The 20,380-nt window shown below is 57.0% G+C and overlaps 1 protein-coding gene and 1 long non-coding RNA gene across 2 annotated transcripts; one reads left to right on the top strand and one right to left on the bottom strand.

Moving 5' to 3' along the window:
- Positions 1-887: 887 nt before the first annotated feature.
- LOC114494138 (intestinal-type alkaline phosphatase-like) lies at positions 888-4,658 on the top strand. Its single transcript, XM_028509026.2, has 11 exons — positions 888-1,224; positions 1,305-1,421; positions 1,525-1,640; positions 1,808-1,982; positions 2,060-2,232; positions 2,469-2,603; positions 2,700-2,772; positions 2,918-3,052; positions 3,157-3,348; positions 3,551-3,667; positions 3,773-4,658. The coding sequence occupies exons 1-11, from the start codon at positions 993-995 to the stop codon at positions 4,054-4,056; spliced, it is 1,749 nt and encodes a 582-aa protein (XP_028364827.2). The 5' UTR covers positions 888-992; the 3' UTR covers positions 4,057-4,658.
- Positions 4,659-12,366: 7,708 nt separating this feature from the next.
- LOC118499854 lies at positions 12,367-20,028 on the bottom strand. The gene is made up of 3 exons (XR_004902402.1): positions 19,901-20,028; positions 17,287-17,292; positions 12,367-12,378 (listed from the first exon to the last, which is right to left on the bottom strand). It is a non-coding gene; the product is annotated as an uncharacterized LOC118499854 (long non-coding RNA).
- Between the last annotated feature and the right edge of the window lie 352 nt (positions 20,029-20,380).

Here is a 20,380-nt window from a genome sequence, read left to right as displayed (position 1 = left end):
CATGGTATTACAAACCCCTTTCAAAGTAACCTCGTACAATGGGCTTAATTCCAGCCAGCCCGTCAGGACTCTGGCAGGCTGGCGGCTGCCGCCGACCACCAGCCTGCTGACTACCAGCCTGCGTCCGCCCAGTGGCCCTGGGCGGGCTGGCTGGGAACCCCGCAGCCGCGCCAGCGCAGTGCCCACGTAACTCTGCCCAAGCCTGTAGAGAGCTTCCGTAAAAAGTACCTGAGCTACACCAGGGGACATCCGGAGGCAAGGTCTCAACGGGCTGAAAACAAGAATGCTTCGTAGAGCAGCAGTGCGCAGCTCCTTTCACGCGTTTGGAAGTAAGGAGGAAACTCCAGGAAGACGACAGGGAGGTGGGAGAAAGCGGGGGGGGGGGGGGGGGGGGGCGGGGCGGCTGCGGGGGACCGGTTACCATTACGGAGGGCTGACAAGGCCCCGGGCTCTCTGGAGGGCGGTTTTGCTTCTGAGGGGTGTGAAAAGACACATTTCAGAGGTGAGTTAACTTAGGCGCCCAGAGACAACTGGCAGGACTTGCTCCAGGCAAAGATACACCTTTTGCTAAGGAAGTGAGTGCTTGCCAGGAACTGCCAGGTCGTGGGTTTATGACAAGATCGCCCTGTGAGGTTATGACCCCCTGACTGCCCCACACGCCCCCCCCCACCCCCCGCTGCACCCAGAACAAAGCCTGGCCCATGGGCTCAAAGAGAACACAGAACAAGATGAGGTGGTTGGAAGAAGGACGGGGCTGCAGACTGCAGGAGCAGGGGCAGGGGTGGCCCCATCGGGCCTCGGCACACGCTTCTCACCCGGAGGGCTCCTGCCCCTGTCCCCACTGTACTCTGGGAGACACCTGTGGCCTGTGGCTGCAGGGTGGCCCGGCCTGCTCAGGAAAATGTACCTGGAGACTTAGTCACACCCGGCCACCTCCCATCTGCCAGCGGGACAGGGGTGGGGTTGGAGTGGACCTGGGCACTGGGAGGGACATGCAGCCTTTTACGGCCGGGGATAAAGTTCTCCCTGGTCTAAGCCTCAACAGCTCTCACCCCAGCTGGTCCCCTGGTGTCTCAGCCTCACCCAAGTCCCAGCCTCACCAGGGTCCCGGCCCCTCCAGAGTCCCAGCGCCCCCACCTTGCCGCCACCCCACAGCCATGCAGGGCGCCTGGGGGCTGCTGCTCCTGGGCCTGAGGCTCCAGTTCTCCCTCGGCGTCATCCCAGGTAACGGGGAGCTCCCCGCCGGTCCCCACATGCTAGGCACTCCCCCAAGGCTGACTTGGCCTCCCTGTCCCCTCGGCCAGCTGAAGAGGAGGACCCAGCCTTCTGGAACCGCCAAGCAGCCCAGACCCTGGATGCCGCCAGGAAGCTGCAGCCCGTCCAGACGGCCGCCAAGAACCTCATCCTCTTCTTGGGGGACGGTGAGTATGCATGGGCGCCCAGCCCCCAAAGCCAGGCCCCCAAGCCCACCTCTGCACACAGCCATCCCTGGGGACTTGGGCCTGACAGGGTCTGTCCCTCCAGGGATGGGGGTGACCACGGTGACAGCGGCTCGAATCCTAAAGGGACAGAAGAATGGCAAGCTGGGACCCGAGACGCCCCTGGCCATGGACCAGTTCCCATACACGGCTCTGGCCAAGGTAAGGGCTGGGGGCCTCAGGCTGCCCCACACCACAGGGTGGGGTGGCCCTAGGGTCTGGCAGGAGGGAAGGCCCCGGGTGGGAGGAGGCCTGAGGTAGGGGCTCGGGGCCTGGTCACGATCTGGGCGTCTGTCCCAGAGTGGAGCCGAGGGCCTCTCTGTCCCCAGACATACAATGTGGACAGACAAGTGCCAGACAGCGCGGGCACGGCCACAGCCTACCTGTGTGGAGTCAAGGCCAACTACCAGACCATCGGTGTGAGTGCGGCGGCCCGATATAACAAATGCAACACCACATGGGGCCACGAGGTCACCTCCGTGATGCAACGGGCCAAGAACGCAGGTGCGCTGGGGGCTGCCGAGGGGGCAGGGGTCAGGGTCAGACACCTTGTGGCTCACCCTGCCCCCTGCCACCCCCAGGGAAGTCAGTGGGCGTGGTGACCACAACCAGGGTCCAGCACGCCTCTCCAGCCGGCACCTACGCACACGTGGTGAACCGAGAGTGGTACTCAGATGCGGACATGCCCCCAGAGGCGCTGAAGGAGGGGTGCCAGGACATCGCCACGCAGCTCATCTCCAATGTGGACATTGACGTGAGTCACGAAGGGTGGTGGGGACCTGGGCGGGGGACAAGGGACCCACACAGGCCACAGTCCCAGGCAACCCCAGCCTGAGCCCTGGGGCCTGGCCTCAGGACACGTGGGATGGTATAAAGGTGCAGCCCAGCCAGGTCACCGCCACAGACCAGGCAGGGGACCCAGGGCTTGTCAGGTCAGGGGCAAAGGGCCAGCCAGCCCCAAGCTCACCTGCCCTGATCCCCGGGCTCCAGGTGATCCTGGGTGGAGGCCGCAAGTACATGTTTCCCAGCGGGACCGCTGACCCCGAGTACCCCGGTGAGGCTGCGCAGAGAGGGGTCAGGCTGGACAAGCGGAACCTGGTTCAGGAGTGGCAGGACAAGCACCGGGTGAGGGGGCTCGTGGGTGCAGGGGGCGGAGCAGGGACGAGGGCAGGGCCGCTGGTCCTGGGGCGGTGCTCTGAAGCCTGGGCCTGCCCCTCCCAGGCTGGCCGGTACGTGTGGAACCGAACGGCACTCATCCAGGCCTCCCAGGACCCCTCTGTGACTCACCTCCTGGGTAATGGCCCCGCCCCCACCCGCCCCCCCGCCCCCAGCTCCCTGCCCCGCCCCCCGGGGCCTTGGCTGGGGGAGCTCCTGTGCTCGGGTGTGTGCGGGGGCCCCCACCCCACAGCGGCCGGTCACCCGGCCCCCTGTGCCCACAGGCCTCTTCGAGCCGGGGGACATGAAGTACGAGGTGTACCGAGACCCCGTGCAGGACCCGAGCCTGATGGAGATGACGGAGGCGGCCTTGCGCGTGCTGAGCAGGAACCCCCGAGGCTTCTACCTCTTTGTGGAGGGTGAGTGGGTGGCAGCAGCCCTGGCTGGGCAGGGCGGGGAGGGGACTCAGGGCAGGTTGCCCATCAACACCGCCCCCCCCCCCCCGCCCGTGGTCTCTCTGCAGGGGGTCGCATTGATCAAGGTCATCACGAAGGCAAAGCTTATCTGGCACTCAATGAGGCTGTCAGTTTTGATGACGCCATTAGCAAGGCCAGCCAGCTCACAAGCGAGAAGGACACGCTGACCCTCATCACCGCCGACCACTCGCACGTCTTCACTTTTGGTGGCTACACTCTGCGTGGCAGCTCCATTTTCGGTAGGCCGGCTGGGGGGGGGGGGGCGGCAGCCGATGCGCTGAGCCTCAGCTGGCTCTTTTGTCAAAGGGGGTCGGGATAGCAATGAGGTAGCAGGGTTCTTGGGCAGATGAAGCCACTGAAGAAGCATGCAGTGCCGTGCTTAGCCCACAGGGGGCGCTGCAGGGCTGCGGCGGCGCCACTCCAGTCCCCTCCTCCCCGCAGGCCTGGCTCCTTCCCTGGCCAATGACAACAAGAGCTACACCTCCATCCTTTACGGCAATGGCCCCGGCTACGCCATCAGCCAGGACTCCCGACCCGACGTCAACGACAGCGTGAGCGGTGAGTGCACCGTGTGGGGCGGGCGAGGCGACCACGGCGGGGAACTCCCGGGGTGGGGGGGGGGGCCGCCCGCCCGCCAGTCCTGAACCTTCATGGTCCGTCCAGGGAACCCCCAGTACAGGCAGCAGGCGGCCGTGAACCTGTCGTCCGAGACCCACGGCGGCGAGGACGTGGCGGTGTTCGCGCGCGGCCCGCAGGCGCACCTGGTGCGCGGCGTGCAGGAGCAGCACTTCGTGGCGCACGTCATGGCCTTCGCCGCCTGCCTGGAGCCCTACACGGCCTGCGGCCTGAGCGGTGCGGCGCGCCCCGGGCCCTGTGGCAGCCCGTCGCTGGTCCTGCTGGCCGGGGCGCTGCTGCTGCTGGTGCTGCTGGGGACCGCGATGCCCTGACCGCTCCCCGGACCCCGCCCCCGGATCCCCACTCCTCCTGTGCCCCCAATCGTGGTTCTGCTGCACCCGTGTCCAAAGCCTCCAGACCCAGGACCCACCTCTGGCCCCTGCGTCCTGACCTTTACATGTTGGCAATAAACGGGCCTCAGCTGGTGTGGCGCTGACCCCACCCCACCCCACCCTGCTGCGGCACCGGACCTTGGGGCGCCCTGAAGGCTGAGGCAGTGATGCTCCTGCGGCACCCAGGGCCATCCCGGTCTTTGGGGCTCTCCGCCCCCAAGCTAGGCGGCCTGACAGTGGCTGCCTGGCACCCTGCAGCCAGTGAGGGCACCTTGTTGGTGATGGAGGCTGCTGGGGTCACCTGTTTGGAAGGTGGGTTGGGGGAGGGGCTTTGACAGTGTGGAGGGCAAGACCAGTAAAACGGCGGTGGTCGGGTTAAGACAGCATGAAGCATATAAAACAAAGTGGAGTCGCTTATGCTAACTGAAACGGCTGTCTGTCGGCCATGACACTTCGGTTCCAGAGGAAAATTCCCTAAGTCAGAGTAAGCGCTTGTGGCAAGGAGACAGGTCTGCCCACGTGGTCAGAGCAGAACTGTGTGGCAAGGAAGTGTCGCAGGTTTGATTCCCAGTCAGGGTACATGCCTGGGTTGCAGGCCATGACCCCCAGTAATCGCAAATTAATGTTTCTCTCTCTCTCTCTTTCTCCCTCCCTTACCTCTCTAAAATAAATAAATAAAATCTTAAAAAAAAAAAAAACTGTGCGGCAAGGAGGCACACTACGGTATCTGCACACGTGGTCAGAGGGGCTGTGTCAGCGGAGCGGGACCACCCACAGCTAGGCTCCTGGGCACATCCCCCACTTGCCGTCAGGGGTGCCAAGACATTTATTGAGAGGACCCAGAGGGGTGGAGTGCACCACTCTCAAGGTATCACTGAGGCAGGCTCCAGACCGCTGCGGAGACCGCCGAGCTCCACACCCCAGGGTGCAGCTCCCCCGCCACGCCGACCTCCCTTGGCAGCGGCCGCCGGAGGCTCTGCCCTGCTGGACCGAGGACGTCGCCAGCCCTGCTGCCCACCTGGCTCTGGGGGTTCTTCCCTGCAGGACGCTGACAACTCCCGTGCCCACGGTGCCGACCCCTGGACCTGCAGACGGAGACCCTGGGACTCGGGCTCCTTATCCCCCTCTGATTGCCGTGTGTGTGTGTTACATTCCTCTTAGGTTGTTAGCGTGTGAGTAGGATAGTAATGTACACTGATGGTCTACTCTGAGTGACCCTGCATTCAGTAGACGCTCAGTGAACAGCGTAGTTACTGTGCGTGACTCTGGTCTATTCCTTGGCCGAGCAGTTGCCCGGCTGACTTAGAGGAAAGACTCTGTCACCCACAGATGCTCGTGACAGACAGAAGCACCGGGCCTGGGGTTGGCACCATTACTTGGAAGAATAGATGGAGACACAGAAAAGAGCGACCTGTCCCAAGTCACTCAGCTACGGACACGATCATTCGCAATGTCCGTTCAGGCTAGGAGAGCCAGGAAGCTCTGGGAAGCCCAGAGCAGCCCTTGGCCCCACCCCGGGGTCATCTGGGCTCTCGGCACAGGTGGTGACCAGGAGCTTTCCTGCCCTCCAGGGGCCTCTGTTCTGGGAGGGACCAAGGAATAATGAGCTAAACTGTTATACAGTGTAATGCTGGTGCTGACATGTTCTAGAAAGAACAATCATTCGTGTGTGGGAGCACACACGTGCATGTGGGAGCCCGTATGTGTGTGGTCAGGGGGCTACAGAGGTGACTGGTCGGGAGGCCTGGGAGCAGGGAGGGCACCCTGAGGGGCGGGCAGGTCCGCCAAGACGGAAGACGGCAGGGCTGGAGCAGGTGCAAATGCGGCCTGGCCGAGGCCCCGCCTGAGGCAGCAGTCAGGGCCGATGGAGGCAGGGGAACCTGAGGGACCGGGGAGCAGCTGGCGCTTCTCCCAGAGTGCGGCTCGTGGTCAGGAGGCTTGGGGCTCGGGCACGACGGGGCCTGACTCCGAAAATATCACCTGGCCGCTGTGGGGGAAAGAGTCGGTTCTGTTCCGTCTCACTTCCCTGGAGGGGTGGGGTGGAGGGGACGGGAACCTGGAGGGTAGGTGCAGACTCGCGGAGCCTGTCTGACCTCTGACCTCCCCTGAGCCGTGGAGGCCAGCATCCCGCAGCGCTGTGCCACTGCCTGTTGGGAGCCACCCCGCCTGGTTTCCGGAGCTGGAACCGCCCCCAAGGCTAAGGCTGAGTGAGCGACCCTGGGACCATAAGCCACTAAGGAGACAAAGCTTATCTCCCTGGTGGGGACGGAGGTGCCCCTGCCTCTTGTGCTTCACCCTGCCTGGCCCCCAGTGCTTGGTGGGTCAGCCAATGACAGGGAAGATTCCTCAAGGGGGGGGGGGGGCCTAAGACAGGCATGATCACGAGGGGGCCCTCAGGGAGGGACTTGGGGGGCTGTAGCAAAAGGGTATGATGGACCCTCGCCCCTTGGCTTTGACACAGCCTGAGTCCTCATTCTGTCTGCGAGAAGTTTCCTAATCTCTTGGCTGCCTTACTTCCCCTGCCTGACCTAAGCCTGAAACAATGACAGAGGGCGGTGCAGCCCTGTGCTGGAAAGGGCGGGTCCCCTAGGGCAATCAGACCTGAGATAGAATATGTAAAATCCTGTGAAACCTGCTTTGTTTAGAATGCCCTCAATTAAATGATAAGGGTCGGAGCAGGAAGTAACTTTGTTCCCCAAAGTTTTAAGGCCCTTTAGCTATCTGACCCTGACTCAGAATAGGCCCTCGGAGTTCTTTGTATGTTATCTATTGTTTGATCCTCACTGCCTGCTAATGATTAATGAGCTTTATGTATACACCCGGTATTCCTCTGCCAACTGAATGCAACGAAAGCTTCTCCAGGCAAGGGCTGGGGCGCTCTCCCCTTGAGAGGGAAGTCTCGCCGTCCCTTTCCTTGCACGAGACTCGGTAGTCCGTGTGAATTTACTGCGTCTCACCCATAACACCGCCTCGGACACTGCGTGCCGGTGCCCGCGTCAGCTGCCCTTGCCAAGCATCTAACCCACCCGAAGGCCACGTTTAAAAGAATTCCAGAAGGGGGCTGTCAGCCACAGCTTCCGCTGCCTTCTCACAGAATCACAGATCCCCGTGTCCATGCACAAAGGTGCAGGAGGCGACCTGGCTCTCAGGGGACAGGCTAACGGGACTGAGCCTGCCTCCTCTTGGACTGGCATCTTGACCGAAGGCAAACGTCCCCTGGAAGGCCCGGCCCTCGGGGCAGTGGACTCCAGCCCTGGGTCTCAGGGGCTGTCACGGGAGTGTGGGTGCGCCGTGGGAGGAGGGTGTCCTGAGCCAGGCTGGCTGAGTCACCACCCCGGGAACTCCGGGCACTGACCAAGACAGCTCGCGTGGGAACTCAGCTGTTATTTCTGTCCTCCCGGGGTCAGTCCGCTGGCCTTACCGACCGTCGGGAGGTGCCACGACGTGTCTGTCTGGTCCACAGGTGGACCCAAAACCAATGGTAACCCTACATTTTAAAGCCCCACAGGTTTTATCACCGGTGGTGTGGCTCCGTGGACTGAGTGCTGGCCTATGAATCAAAGGGTCGCCAGTTCAGGGCACACGCCTGGGTTGCGGGCCAGGTCCCCAGTGTTGGGGGCGGGGGGATGTGACGGGCAGCCACACATGGGTGTTTCTCTCCCTCTCTTTCTCCCTCCCTTCCCCTCTCTCTAAAAACTAAATAAATAAATCTTAAAGAAAAACCAAAACTCCGCAGGTCTTAGAGATAGATTATTCTGGAGTTATCGCTGATGGCCACACAACTTCAAACATTCTAAAAATCACCGAACTGGAATACACTTTAAAGATTTTGTGTATTTCCTTTCAGAGGGAGGGGGACAGAGAAAGGAGGGGAGAGAGACACCCACCAGCTGCCCCTTGTGCGCCCCCAGCGGGGGAGCTGGCCCACGGCACCAGCCAAGGCATGAACCATATACACGCAAAAGGGTGAATTTTACAGCATGTAAATTATATCTAAATTTTATAATACACTTTCTACTCTCAGGTTTTTTAATGTGGGGTAGAACGGGCTTCACTTGCAGGGTGGCCACAAGGTCTCGTGTCCGGGGACATGTTCCTTCACCTCCATGGGGCAGACCCACGGGGAGTGTGGGAAGCTTTTTATCGGGCGCCTAAGGCTGGCCGGCAGCTCCTGTCACCCCGGGACACGTCAGCACATTGGTCTTGAGAAGCGGGGAGTTGGGAGGAGCGAGGAGAACTCCCGGCAGCCCTGGTTCTCGGTCATCTGGAAAGTCTCCGTGGTCACAGACGACCTCGTGACTGCGAGCAGGACCCTCACCGGCTGGGCCCTGCCCCCAACTCCCCCACCCCCACCACCAAAACTGCTCAGTAGAAGGGTCCTGGGACCCCTCGCGTGAGCCAGCAAAGATGGGAATTCTCGCCGAGTCCGGCTCCTGGTCTCCACCTGCAGAGCGCACGGAGGCCGAGCAGTGAGCGTCCTGTTCAGAACGAAGACGAGGTGGAAATACCTGTGGGACTAGCTCTTTGGACACGGGGACTATCGGTTGTTTGGAATGAGTACTCTTAGTTTTGTTTTGTTTTGTTTTGTTTTTGGCCCTTTCCTCCCGGGGTCCCAAGGACTTGGCACGTCTGTCTGTCTGTCTACCCGAGACCAGCAGGCTGCCAGTTCTTTCTTTTCCCCCTCAGAGGGAATGTTCTGGAAGATAATAACCTCCTCACTCTCTAAAGGCCATCGAGTTGTGTGATATTGCCAGAAATATTCGCTGTTTGCCCTGGTTGAGGTCTGACAAGCTGAGATTCAGAGCCTGACAGGATTTTATTTTGAATTCCGACCTCCTCCTGCAGGTTACACCGAAACTGCGTGATCAGAAGGAAAGAAGAGCGTGAGAGGTGATGCAGCCGGACAGGCAGATCAGCCTGCGGCGCCGCTTGGGTTACCCGGTGCCACGGGGACGCTGAGCGGTTCCTCTCATCCCGCGTGTCCTGGGGAAACCAGGGGCGTGCGGAGCCCTAGATGTAGTTCAGAGCCCGCCCACCTCTGCCGTTCTCGGTTCCTAAGAGCGAAGGGAAGGAGAGCGAGGGGGGAGTTAAACAAGGAGAAAAACAGCCGGAGAAGCACCCTGGCCCAACATCCAGCCCATGGCCTCTGTGAGGTTAAGGGTCTTCTCCACCAAAACCAAAAAGGAGAAGCCTTAGCCCTCTGAGTGGGTAACTTTATTAGCGGTCTTATGGGTAAAAGTGTACAAGGAGGCTGGGGGTTGGTTTCTGCTTGGCTCCGTCGGGATGCCCACGTGTGTGGTATGGTATTTCCTACCTCTGGTGACAGTGCTAATTTGTAAAAGAGCTCTTGTACACAGTGGAGTCTATGCAGCAGAGAGAAAGAAGGAGCTCCTACCCTTTGCAACAGCTTGGATGGAGCTGGAGAGCATTATGCTAAGTGAAACAAGCCAGGCAGCGAGAGACAAATACCACATGATCTCACCTTTAACAGGAACCTAAACAACGAAACAAAGAAACAAGCAAAATATAACCAAAGACACTGAAATAGAGGACAGTCTGGCAGTGACCAGAGGGGAGAGGGGAGGGAATTTCAGGGGAGAATGGGAAGGGTTCACAGGAACTAATTTAAAGGACACAGGGACAAAAACTAGGGGGAGGGTGGTCATGGGAGGGAAGAGGGGAGGGTTGGGTGGGTGGGCTGGATTGGGAGTAAAAGGAAAAAACTGTACTTGAACAATGATTAAATTTTTTTAAAAAAAGAGCTCTTATAAATGTCTTAAACCAACACGTGCTTATAGAGAAATTTTCCAAATATAATAGAAACGAACCCAAATGCTTTTCGTGATCCTGTGATCTGGGAAAATGTTTGATGTTCAAGCTCGTTTGAGTTTGGTTTGGTTAAACAGGTGTGTCTTTAGAAATTATAAGCATTGACCTGGCTGGTGTGGCTCAGTAGGTTGAGCGCCGGCCTGTGAATCTAAAGATCACTAGTTCAATTCCCAGTCAGGGCACAGGCCTGGGTTGTGGGCCAGGTCCCCAGTGGGGGGCGCATGAGAGGCGACCACACATTGATGTTTCTTATGTCTCCCCCCTTTCTCCCGACCTTCCCTTCTCTCTAAAAATATAAATAAATAAAATATTTTTTAAAAAAGAAAACCTACATAAAAGCTTCTCCTTCCTCTTTTAGTTATTTATTTACTTATTTTGGTGGCTATGAGATGAAAGCTATCCCATGCCCCTTGGCAGGTGCCAAAGAATTCTATAAGATCAAAGATGGGGAGGGCACTAGTCACGAACGCTAGTACGTGCGAACTCCCAGCAGCAGAAATCACGTCTCATGCTTGGCCAGGCGAGGACAACAGCCTGTTCCTGGAGGCGGCCTGCAGTGGGGGATGATGGAGGGAGGTTGACTGACGGACGGCACAATGGACCAGCCCGCCTCGAAGGCGGGCGCGCGGTGAGCGGTCTCCGCCTCCTGGCCCAGGTGCAGCAGCGGCCGCTCCACCCCTCCTGACTGCCTCCCACGGCCCCATGCACCCCGCCTTCGCACGGTGTCCTGAGTGGTCCTCAGGGGGCTTTAGGAGTGCGGAGGTAGCTCGCGCAGCTGCCGACGGGTCCCACCGGAGACTCAGTCCGCAGCAACAGGACGGCCACGTACAGAGAAGAGAAGAGGCGGGTAGGAGCGGTCAGAGCATCAGGGCCAGTTCGTCCCCCCTGCCCTCCCCGGCCCCGAACTGGCACTTAAACAGACCCCCAGGCTCGGGGCCGGGTTATTTAGGGCCTGTGTGTCTTCACGTGTGCTGACAAAGAAGAAACAGAAGCAAGTGCCTCTGGTGTAAAAGCATAACCTGTGGTGTGGACGACGGCACAGGTGTGCCCCTGACCGGAAGCCACGGGAACCGCAGCGAGAGAGGGTCAGACAGACAGGCGGTTGGTGGGGACTTGCACTGGGAGGCCTCCTGCTGCAGGACACGCACATGCAGCCCGACCCCGAGACCTCAGGGGGCCGCGCCCGGGCAGTTTGTCCAGGCCGTGTGAACCACAGGTGCGGGCCAGGGGCGGGGGTGCTGTCTGGTGTGCAGACGTGAGTGGGAGGGGCACTGGGCCAGCCCGGGACCCGCCTTCTCCCCACTCTCGATGGTGCCCATCTCCGTCTGCACAGTGCGCTCCCGAGGGTGGGGCCCTGTCCCCTGTCCCGTTGGGGTAACAGCCTCCCAGAGACTGAACGGTCCCCCTCCCCCCTCCCCGCGCCACCCAGGGGTGTGACGGGACTGGCCTATACCAGTGGAATGTCCCATTGCAGATGCCAGTGAACTGTCCCCATTCCAGGGACAAAAGGGTTTCGTGTGCTCCTCACCATGGCCCACTGGTCCATGGCCAGCGTCGGCCCTGTTGCCGTGTCCTCTGTTTCCGACACCTGTGCCATCTCCGGTGCCTCGGTCTGAGTGCCCAGCCTGGCGTGCGGGTCAACGGGCGCACGTGCCGGTCAACAAAATGTGTCACGAAAGCACCTTCGTCCATCCAGCCAAAGCAGGCTTGCCAGTGAGTGACTCGGTCTGTTGCTGGAGAATGCGGCCTCTCTCCCGGTGACAGCCTGGGCACTACGGGGGAGGCGGAGCCTGTATTCGGTGCCACTTTCTTTTGCCCATTCCGGGGCGTGCCCACTGACGTGCGGCCCCTGTCGCTCTCTCTTCACTGGGTGCCCTGTCTGCAGCGCCCACACGGGACTCCGTCACTCAAGTCACGCTCTTACCCAGGCATCTGCTTCCTGGTCAGCTGGACGCATAGACGCCTTATGAGCAGGGCCACAGAAGGCAAATCTCTGTCAGGCTCTTGTAAATGAGCCTAAATATCTTGTCACATCTATGGCCACCATGAAGGTTTGCTCAGAATTCCTGGCCCCTCTGTTTCCTGCTGTCTGAGCCACAGAGTCCATCCTCGTAAAACAGCCCGACTTTCGGTGCACAGGGTCAGCGGTCAAGGTGCGTGTGTGATAGCCAACCAGGCGGCTCTTAACTCAGTCCACTGGCTACTGTGACTGGTTCCTGTTCCCATCCACATGGCGTCAGGGGGCAGTTTGGTGGCCAGTGCCGGCCGGGCAGACGGACAGCTGGGGCTGTGGGTAGCCCAGGCTCCCGTCAGGAGTTCCCCTCTTCCTTCCCTGGCGTGCCGTGTACTCAGCGGGGGCGTCTGAGCCGTGGCGGAGGCAGGCAGTGAGACGCCCACCCGCCCGCCCACCCTGGACAGGAAGGGAGTTTCTCGCTGGAACCGGCTGTGCTGTCGCCGTGTAGGATCTCGGCCCCTTCCCGCTGGGATCAAAACGCAAGGGGCACTCTCTTCCTTGGTGGTCTTTGTTCTTTTCTCCCCGAAGATTTTATTTACTTATTTCTAGAGAGAGGGGAGAGGAGGGAGAAAGAGGGAGAGAAACATCGCTGTGCAAGAGAGACATCAGAAACATCCATCAGCTGCCTCTCACGCGCCCCCACCTGGGGCCCCGGCCGAGACCCAGGCATGTGCCCCGGATAGAAACCGAGCCAACAGCCTTTCTGCTCCCAGGCCGGCGCTCAGTCCGCTGAGCCACACCAGCCAGGGCGCTGCTTCTGTTCAGGTGCCCAGCCCACGCCTTCCAGGGCTACGGAAACGTCTAATTCAAATGGCAGCCCCGCCTGCGGGATGCCAGTACTTCTGTTTCCTCAGACGCAGCCTGGTGACCCCCTGCACCCCCTGACCCCCTGCCCCATCCCACACACGTCCCTTCCTCACCGGGCACTGCACTAAACGGGGTGTGAAAGTTCACCGACTCCTGCAGAAGCCTGGACCTCTTTCACATTTTTTGAGGTGGGACAGGAGGGTATTTTGCCTGTGACTGTCTCGGGGACATGTGGTTCTCACCCGACCACAAGCCTCCCAAACACTTGACCCCGATGCCCGGACCTTGGACTGCCCGTGGACTCGCAGCCCGTCCTCCCTGCTGTGGGGAGTCCGGCAACGCCCGTGAGGCCTCTGCAGCAGAGGCGAATCTCCGCCAGGTAGCGTCGTCACCAGTGTCATTTCACAGGGGTCGGGAGGGAATGCAGAGGTAAGTCCTGGGCCACCATGCCAGGGCCGGCAGCGGGGCCATGGGAGTATCTGGGAGTATCTGGGAGGTCCGCCGTTGCCCTCCCTGGGTAAGTGAAGACGCACGTCTCGGGGCTCGGTGAGCCCGGTGTGTGCTAGAGCAGCCGGGTCTGGCATGGCCCAGCAGTCCGACGGAGGGGCGGCGCAGGTGCAGCTGCGTAAGCAGAAGGGGCCGCCTTACTCAGCTCCCCGTGGACCCTGCCATTCCCCAAGGCTGCCTGGCTTTTCTGCGGGCCTCACCGGGCTGTCAAAGACACTGTGTCCGGGGCACACAATGCCCATGCAGGGGAGTTCTTGGAGAGTCCCCCCACTTCCTTGTCTCCTCATGGCCACCGGCATCACCTGACCATCACCTGACCATCGCCACCTCCGACAGGGAGGCGAGTGGACTGGCTCTCAGTGGGCATGGCCTCTCAACGCTGATCCCATCACTCACTCACACTTGGGGGCAGGATCTCCTCCCAGAGGTTTGTAGAGTCCCGCCTTGCAAAATGTCAATGCCTAGCGTGTCCTCCAGGACTGGGGAGGTAAAGGCACCGTGGTTCCGAAGGGGACAGCGCCCGGTCTGCAGGGCCAGCGGGGTCCTCCTGATCACTCGGTCTGGCTCCTGTAGTTGCCCCTGACACTGAGGAGGGCAGAGCACGTTTCTCAGGATTACGATGTATTGGGGTGCATTCAGCACCGGTACCAGCCAAAGCAGTTACTCTGTGTGTGTTTCATGGTGAGTTCCACATGACTCCTCCAATCACCGCCCGTGGCCCTCACCTGCCAGTGATCCTGCCTTTCATCCTCCACTGGGAGTGGGGGGATGAGACCCCAGAGGGCTCATCCCATCTGGGGTGTCGCCCTCCTGCTGCAATGCCTTTCTTTGAATCAAAGGCAGATGGCGTGGCTCATCCTCTGTCTCACGGCTCTCAGTTTCTCTTGAGAGAAAGGAGGGTGGATCCACAGCAACCGTAAACGCAGCAAAAGGGCAGAGGAAAACCCAGGACAGCCATTTGCTTCTTCCCTGCTCCCTAGCAAACCCCGTTTCCAGGTTTTTGCACCCCTCCATCTGCCACAGCGCATTTAAGCTGGAATCCATTCAGCTGCCGCTTAATACGGGTTATCAGCACGCTCTGGTTGCTGCAGGCCTGCTTTCTGGATGGGTGGGGGCCTTCCTCTGCCACAAGCCGGGTGCCTCACGGAGACACAGAAACTGGCGGAGGGTGTGTTTCCCGTGTGGGGTGTCCCTCCCACCATCCCAGTGGCCGAGGTGCCCCGAGCATGGACCATGTCACAGGAGCCCCGATGAGCAGTGGCCCTGCCAACTTCTGGGGACTGTCACCCACAAGGCCGAGAGAAGTAATAAAAAAAAAGCTGGGTTAGAGGGAAAGCCTTAATTACGTGGGACGGAATGAGCTGAGGGGGATGATCACAATTTTATGACTTTTTGTTTGAAACATTGCTGGTTCTTTCATTTTTTTGTTTTGTGTTTTTGTTTTTCCAGGTACAAGGAAACCTTTTTAGCTCTGACTAACAGAAATTTAGTAAATTACGCTTTTGTATGCAGCATTGAAGCCCTCCTCGTTCCCTTTCTACTTAACCCCTCCAGGGGGCAGAGGCGGTGAGTTTATTCTCACGGAAGCATTGTCGTCACCTGCACGGCTCAGTAAGGACGTGCTCTCCTGGCGGTGGGCAACGATCGGAAACCAGTTCCATTGCCGAGGCTGTGACTGGAATGTCACGTTTGAGAGAGACACGCATGGACTCGGACATGCACAGATGGTTGAAGGAGCTGAGACTGGCTCAGGGAAGCCGATAAAGCCCCGGGACACGGTGGCCTGGTGCCTTGCTCCCAGGGTCCTTAGCAGCTTGTCAGGTGAGTGAAGATGGTTGCTTCTTGGCAGGAGCGGGAGTCTCAAGATATTTGGGGGACACAGAGAAAAGGAGAACTCATCTAAATCTGTAGGTATCGCAGGCGAAGTCTGAGGCAACTGCTCGCCATCAGAGGCTTTTTAAAGTCCAGTCTGGAGATTTGGCATGAAAAATTCCATCAAAGCAGATTCCAAAGAGCCTACATGATGAACTTCTCTTCTTGTATTTGTACAAGTAATAGACCAGGTTTATTAACACTGTACTACTTTGCCTTGGCCAGTGTGGCTCAGTGGACTGAGTGCCAGCCTGCAAACCAAAGGGTCGCCAGTTCGATTCCCAGTCAGGGCACATGCCTGGGTAGCAGGCCAGGTCCCCAGTAGGGGGCATGTGAGAGGCGACCACACAGTGATGTTTCCCTCTTTCTCCCTCCCTTCCCCTCTCCCTAAAAATAAATAAAGTCTTTAAAAAAACTGTACCATTTTAAACAAATTAGTTGTATTTGGCTATTTTTGGTAAAAACGATGATGATTTTAGAGAAAAAAACTATGTTGCAGTAATGCACTTGTGTGGCTATTAGATTCTGTTGCTGTTCATTGTCTTGTTTTAACCTCACCCAACGGCACTTTTTCATTGCTTCTAGAAAGAGGAAGGGAAAGAGAGCAACATCGATCAGCTGCCCGCATACGTGCCCGGACCGGGGTCCTGTGTGCTCAGACCAGGGTTCAAGTCCACAACCCAGGTGTGTGCGCTGACCAGCTATCGGACCCGCAACCTTTCAGTTTGGGAACAACACTCCGGCCAACTGAGCCACACTGGCCAGGGCCTGCTTGTTGTCTTTTGGGGTTTTGTTTTTATCTGTAAACTAGCCTGGATCCTACTTTCCCCCAGGGTCCGGACAGGACTCCCCACCCTAACCTGTCCAGTGTCCCCCTCCTTCTCTGCCTTGGAGTCACCGAGAACCAAAACCGCCTTCCCACGGCCACGCAGGCTGAAGCGGACGACTGGATGCGAACTGCAGAGAAACCACAGTAGCTCAGCTACAGACAATCTTCGTGCCCGTGGCAGAAAGACCACCGGAGGAGACACTGAAACCACGAACCGGGAGACTCCGTCAGACTGTCCTGCCTGCCTTCACCCGCTCTGAGGGTGATCCCAACCGGACATCCGGAAATCTCCACCCACAGCCTGCAGAACTCACTGTCGAGGGCGCCATCCACTCCAACCAGCAGCCACTGTCCCCGGTTGTTGCCAGAGAGACGCGTCCCATCAGGTACCTGACTGCTGGCACCTCGGGCCTAACTTTGGGGGCTGCCGGCACTGCCACCACCCAAAATGAAACAAAACTGGGTAACTGAACTGCAAGACAGACCGGTTAATGAGATATGGAACGATTCAGTGACACGGCTTCTGGAAGGTGAGGCTTCTCAGGGAGTCTCAACGGCAGGACCACAGGGGTTCAGACCAGGCGTCCCCACACTGTGCCTCTTTGGCAAGTGAGTTATTTCGAGCTGAATGCAGCGGTGACCTTGCAGGATCACGAGAGGCTCGTATCTCTCCCTGGAAGAATTCTAATTAGAGGCCTTGCCCATAATAAGAGTTATCAGAAATAATGTTTCATGGCCCATAAACAGGGTAGGGCAAATTTCTAATTACCGAATATCTGCTCTTCTTATCACCCCGCAACGGCCTCCTCCCACTCAGAAGCACCAGGCGCTGGGCCTCACCCCTCGTGCAGAAGGCCAAGTGCACCCTGTGTCCCCTTCTGGGTCTGAACCTCTCCTGGGGGGGCGGGGGCGGTCTCTGGCTCCTTTGGGGGGGGGCTCCCCTTTGTATATACGTAACTAAATTTGGTCATTTTCTCTTGTTAATCTGACTCCCGTCTATTTGATTATTAGACCAGCCGGAAGAGTCTGGAAGGGAAAGCTTCCTCCCCCCCCAACACGTCACCAAGTATAACAAGGCTTCCACTCGACTAGGACAGCCCTGCATTCACAAAGTCACAAAGTCAACACCGCAGAGGCCCCCAGGCGTTTTCTGTGCCGTCGAGGCCTCCAGCCCTTTCCAGCGACAGTCTGACCGTGGACGGGCTGCGGGGTGAGTTTTGCGGGTGCTGCTGGCCGTGCACCCCGTCCTCCTCCAGGACCCCTTAGAATAAAAATCCTTCCGAGCAACCGATCCGTCAGCAGGCACAATTACTGCTGTCTCCCTTTCCCTGTTTCCTCCCCAGGACATTGTTTTTATGAAACAAGACATTTACTGTTGGGAATATATCTTTGCTGCTGTATCTTTCCATTAGGAGCTCAGGGAAAAAAAAAAAGTGGTTTGTGTGTTTCATTATTGGACCTGAATTCAGCAAACACCTTAAGCTGAGACGTGCTGGAAACAGCTGCACCTCCAGCCGACAGTGAGGCGAGCCTCCCACACTGGGTGATTTGCTTTCGCATTTTCTCCTAATCTACGGCGTGTTTCCTCTGCATCTTCCAGCCGTGTTTGCTGACAAAGAGATGCCTTCCGGTGTGTCGACAGATCATTTTCTGTTCATTGTTTCTGCCATGTTTACTGCAGCAGGGAGAATAAGTGGTTGTTTTTTGTCTGCTGCTATTATGCAAGAAATTTAAAGGAGCCTTCCCAGTGTTTATCATCGCTCAGGTAAATGACTAGAAGGGCTGGTTGGACAGCCTGTGAGTGCACACGGCGCTGCGAGAGGCTGCGAGGGTTTTTCTTGAGGGGGTTGGTCTCCGTGTTCTGAAACCTTCCTTTTTTTTTTATTATTGATTTTTGGAGAGAGAGAAACACTGATTTGCCGTTCCCCTCATTCATGCATTCGTTGGTTTATTCTTGCATGGTCCCTCACGGGGGCTCAAACCCACAACCCAGCACATTGAGGATGACACTGCAACCAACTGAGCCGCCCGGTCAGGGCTCCCAAAAGCTTATTTTTTAAATGTCTTGCTGACCACAAGGATCCTATGTTGTCACTGACAAATGTGTCCAGGCACGAGGCACCGGGGCCAGCTTCACCAGGGGTGGTGGGTGGGGTGCGGTGCTTCAAACGGTTTGGTTTTATTTATCGTTTTTATTTTTAAGATGTTATTTATTTATCTTTAGAGAGAGGGGAAGAGAAGGAGAAAGAGAGGGAGAGAAACATCAATGTGAGGTTGCCCCTCGCATGCCCCCACTGGGGACCTGGCTGGCAACCCAGGCATGTGCCCCGTCTGGGAAGCGACCCTTTGGTTTGCAGGCTGGCACTCAATTCACTGAGCCACACCAGCTGGGGCTATTTACAGTTTTTTAAAATATAGTTTATTGATTATACTATTACAGTTGTCCCATTTCCCCCCTTTATTCCCCTCTGCCCTGCACCCCCCTCCCACCCACATTCCCCCCCTTTAGTTCATGTCCATGTGTCATACTTTTAAGTTCTTTGGCTTCTACATTTCCTATACTACTCTTACCCTCCCCTATTGTCTATTTTCTACTTACAATTTATGCGACTTATTCTCTGTACCTTTTCCCCCTCTCTCCTCCTCCCCCTCCCTGCTAATAACCCTCCATGTGATCTCCATTTCTGTGATTCTGTTCCTGTCCTAGTTGTTTGCTTAGTTTGTGTTTGTTTTTGTTTTAGGTGTGGTTGTTAATAATTGTGAGCGTGCTTTCACTTTACTGTTCATATTTTTAATCTTCTTTTTCTTAGATAAGTCCCTCTAACATTTCATATAACAAGGGCTTGGTGATAATGAACTCCTTTAACTTGACCTTATCTGGGAAGCACTTTATCTGCCCCTCCATTCTAAATGATAGCTTTGCTAGATAGAGTAATCTTGGATGTAGGTCCTTACCTTTCATGGCTTGGAATACTTCTTCCCAGCTCCTTCTTGCCTGCAAGGTCTCTTTTGAGAAATCAGCTGACAGTCTTATGGGAACTCCTTTGTAGGTAACTGTCTCCTTTTCTCTTGCTGCTTTTAAGATTCTCTCCTCTTTAATCTTGGGTAATGTAATTATGATGTGCCTTGGTGTGTGCTTCCTTGGGTCCAGGTTGTTTGGGACCGTCTGAACTTCCTGGACTTCCTGGAAGTCTATTTCCTTTGCCAGATTGGGGAAGTTCCCCTTCATTATTTTCTCAAATAAGTTTTCAATTTCTTGCTGTTGTTCTTCTCCTTCTGCCACCCTTGTGATTCGGATGTTGGAACATTTAAAGTTGTCCTGGAGGTTCCTAACCTCTCCTCATTTTTTAAAAATTCTTATTTCTTCATGCTGTTCTGGTTGAATGTTTTTTTCTCCCTTCTGGTCCAAACTGTTGATTTGAGTAATGGTTTGCTTCCTGTTACTGTTGGTTCCCTGTACATTTTCCTTTATTTCACTCTTTATAGCCTTTACTTTTTTATCTGTTTTGCGACCATACTTCACCATTTCTGTGAGCATCCTGATTACCAGTGTTTTGAACTGTGCATTTGATGGTTGGCTATCTCTTCATTGCTTAGTTGTATTTTTTCTGTAGCTTTGATCTGTTCTTTCATTTGGTCCATATTTCCTTGTCTGGATGCACCTGTTACATGTAAGGGGTGGAGCCTTAGGCGATCACCAGGGCGGGGCAACCCACGTCATTGCGTTGTGACGCTGTCTGTGGGGGAGGGGTGCAAGAGGGAACCACTCTGGCCCTTGCTCCACTCTGCTGGTTTTCAGTCACTTCCCCCGCTTCCCACAATCAAATTGGGCCCTTCTGGTACTGATTCCCAGGTGTGCAGGCTTGTGTACATTCCAGGACCCTGTGGGTCTCTCCAACGATCTCTCCTGTGAGAGTTCCCACCACCACCTCAACCCCCACAGGTGTTTTCAATCAGAGGTTTTGAGGCTTTAATTCCCCGTTAGAGCCCTGGGTTGCGCGTTCTATCTCACCCCCCAGTTGTTCCTCCTGGTTTATCTGCACACGCACGTGGGACCGCCTGCTCCACCAGCTGCTGCCTTGCCGAGAGCCCTCTCCAACCCGGCTCCCCGACTCCGCCCCTCCTGCCCATCTGGATGGATATTTCTTATTTAACTCCTTGGTTGTCGGGCTTCCATACAGTTCCATTTTCTGGCAGTTCTGGTTGTTTTTTGTTTTTAAATTGTTGTTGTCCTTCTTTGAGTTGTGCGAGGAGGCACAGTGTGTCTACCTGTATCTCCATCTTGGCCAGAAGTCCTATTTACAGGAACATTCTGTAAGCCACTTGATTGTGTTGAAGGACTGTTGTATTTAAAGTTAGATCATATAACCTGCAAATCCACATAGGCAGGCACACTGAAGTCTAAT

This window comes from Phyllostomus discolor, chromosome 4, assembly GCF_004126475.2.
Source record: "Phyllostomus discolor isolate MPI-MPIP mPhyDis1 chromosome 4, mPhyDis1.pri.v3, whole genome shotgun sequence".
In the NCBI taxonomy this organism is placed as follows: Eukaryota; Metazoa; Chordata; class Mammalia; order Chiroptera; family Phyllostomidae; genus Phyllostomus; species Phyllostomus discolor.
This window is presented reverse-complemented; position numbering and strand designations above follow the sequence as displayed.